Here is a 2967-nt window from a genome sequence, read left to right on the forward strand (position 1 = left end):
AACCCTAGTTTAATTTGCCCTTGCCTTTTTGTTTGCGCCTCAGCCACCGCATGCCTCCGTCTAGGCCCAGCAACCTATTCAGTCTCAGCTAGCCTGCTGCTGCTGCTGCTGCAGCAGCAGCAGCTGCTGCTGCTGCTGTTGCTGCTGCTGCTGTTGCTGCTGCTCCTGTTGCTGCTGCACAGCAGCAGACAGCGCGCGGAGACTGCAGCAGCAACTTTCGAGGTTTTGTCGGGCTGAAAAGCACGAAACAATTTTATTTTAATTTCAGTATAAATCGTAAACCCTAAACCCTAAACCCTCAACGCTAGTTTAAAAACCCCAAAATATGAGGAAATCAGCGCGAGCGCATTGTTGACTTTCGTGACTTTATGTTTAGGGTCTAGGGTCTAGGGTTTAGGGTTTAGGGTTTAGGGTTTACGGTTAATGGTTGACTGGTTAGCGTTTAAATTAAATATTATCGAATTTCGACATAATGAAGACCTCCTTTTTGACCTTCTATTTAAGCCTAAACCCTAAACCCTAAACCCTAAACCCTAATCCTTGCAGAGATCCCAGGGTCTGGGCCCTGGGGGCCCCCAGACCCTGGGGTCTCAGGGGGGCCCCCAGGGGGGCCCCCAGGGCTTTTGTAGATTTTTTGTGGCTTTTATTTGCAGCCAAAAAATAGAATATAAGAAGACATCTAAACCCTAAACCCTAAACCCTAAACTCTAAGCCGCAGGGTGAGGGACATTTGGGGAGGCCTTGTCTGCGAGATGTCTCAAATGTATGAGGCCTTAACGCCAGGCTCTAAACCCTAAACCCTCAGCCCTCAACCCTAAACCCTAAACCCTAAACCCTAGCTTTTTAGCTTTTGCCCTGTGCTGCTGCTGGGGGCCCCCAAGGGGCCTCTCTGGGGGCCCCTGAGACAACGGGGGGCCCCCGGATTTGCACAATGAAGAAAAACAAAATTTATTTTTATTTCTTTTTTTGTTTTGCTGCTGCTGAGGCCTTCCAGGTGTACGTACACCCAAGCGCCTCCCCTGCGCTGCTGTGCAGCAGCAGCAGCAGCAGCAGCAGAGTTCGTAGCAGCAGCAGCAGAGTCCGCAGCAGCAGCAGCCCTCTAGCCCGAGGCAGCGTTTCACAGGCACAGCAACGAGCAGCAGCAGTAGCGTCTCCAACTGCAGTAGCATCAGCAGCAACAACAGCAGCAGCAGCAGCAACAGCAGCAGCAGCAGCAGCAGCGCAAGAAGTGGATGTGTCTTTAGTCAAGAAGCTGCGGCAGCTAACAGCAGCAGGATACAGCAGCTGCTTCAAGGCGCTGCAGCAAAGCAGCGGCGATTTGAAGCGGGCTGTGCAGCTGCTGCGGCAGCAGGGAGCAGCAGACGCAGCAGCAGCAGCAGCAGCAGCTGCTGCTGCTGCTGGAGGCAGCAGCGACCAGGCCCGCGCTGCGGCACTCACAGAAGGGGTTATTGCCATCCACCGAATGGAAGCAGCCCCAGCAGCAGCAGCAGCAACAGCAGCAGCAGCAGCAAAACCAGCAGCAGCAGCAGCAACAGTAGAACGTGTTGCTGCTGTTCATGTGGCCTGCAGCACGGACTTTGTGAGCCGCAGCGAAGTCTTCCGCGCAGCAGCAAAACGTGCTGCTGCTGCTGCATGCAGGTCTGCCGAATTTAGCGCAGCAGCAGCAGCAGCAGCAGCAGAGCCGCCGCAGCAGCAGCAACGGCTGCTGCTGCAGCGCCTGCTGGCCCTGCCTGTAGAAAGCGCGTACCCGTCTGCTGCAGCAGCAGCAGCAGCAGCAGCGTCCCCTGCAGCAGCAGCAGAAGCAACAGCAGCAGAAACAGCAGCAGCAGGAGCAGCGGCAGCACCAGCAGCGGCAGACGCAGCAGCAGAAGCAGCAGCAGCAGCAGCAACAGTGGGAGAAGACTTGGCTTTTGTCTCTCGAATTGTGGGGGAAGCAGCAGCACTGCAGCAAGTGACCCTCAGGGAGACGATCCCGGGATCGGGGATCGTCTCCTCCTACTGCCACCAGCCAGCAGCAGCAGCAGCAGATGTGGGGCCCCTAGCTGTTTTGCTGCACCTCTCCTACACCCGCCAGCAGCAGCAGCAGCAGCAGCAGCAGGAGCAGCAGGAGTTCGAGCAGCAGCTGCGGCAGTTCGGAAAGCAGCTCTGCATGCATATTGCAGCAGCAAAGCCCATCGCAGTGGTGACGCACAAACCCTAAACCCTAAACCCTAACCCTAAAGCCTAACCCCAAACCTTAACCCTAAACCCTAACCCTAAACCCTAACCCTAAGGCCTAGCGCTAAACCCCAGCAATGGCTATTTAAACCTCATCAGCAGAATGCAGCTAACAGCAGCAAATTCACAACGCCTAGTTTTTTAGGGTTTAGGGTTTAGGGTTTAGGGTTTAGGGTTTAGGGTTTAGGGTTTGGACTGTCTGCTGCTTTCAGAGTGTCGAAGACCTGCCCCCAGACTTGGTGGCCCAGGAGCAGCAGTATGCGCTGGCTAGCCTCAGCAGCAGCAGCAGCAGCAGCAGCAAGAGCAGCAGCAGCAGCAAGAGCAGCAGCAGCAGCAAGGGCAGCAGCAGCAGCAAAGAAATGCCGGAAGCGCTTAAGCGGAAGATCCTCGAGGGCAAAATGAGCAAGTGGTACAAGGAGACAGTCCTCCTCAAACAGGTCCTCAAACCCTAAACCCTAAACCCTAAACCCTAAACCCTAATATCTAAAGCTGCGTAGGCCCTTAACCCTAAACCCTAGCTCTCATATATAAGCCCATGCTGCAAACCCTCAGCGCAGCAGCTCGCCTCTGCTCCCTTTGTGGCTCACTGAACCCGAAACGCCAGGGTTTAGGGTTTAGGGTTTAGGGTTTAGGGTTTAGGGTTTGCGCGCAGCCTTGGGCCTTGGACGACAGCGGGCGCTCCACTGAAAAAGTGCTGCAGCAAAAGCAGCAGCAGCTAAATGCCAAACTCAAAATCGAGGCTTTCGATTT

At 55.0% G+C, this 2967-nt stretch overlaps 1 protein-coding gene across 1 annotated transcript; it reads left to right on the forward strand.

Moving 5' to 3' along the window:
- Nucleotides 1-931: 931 nt before the first annotated feature.
- On the forward strand, nt 932-2654 carry ETH_00022805 (elongation factor ts, putative; the record flags this gene model as incomplete). Its single annotated transcript, XM_013379037.1, has 2 exons — nt 932-2182; nt 2430-2654. Coding segments are annotated over 2 exons (1476 nt in total), but the record flags the coding sequence as incomplete, so codon positions are not given.
- Between the last annotated feature and the right edge of the window lie 313 nt (nt 2655-2967).

This window comes from Eimeria tenella, genomic scaffold, assembly GCF_000499545.2.
Source record: "Eimeria tenella Houghton genomic scaffold, Eth_scaff1330, whole genome shotgun sequence".
Taxonomy (NCBI): Eukaryota; Apicomplexa; class Conoidasida; order Eucoccidiorida; family Eimeriidae; genus Eimeria; species Eimeria tenella.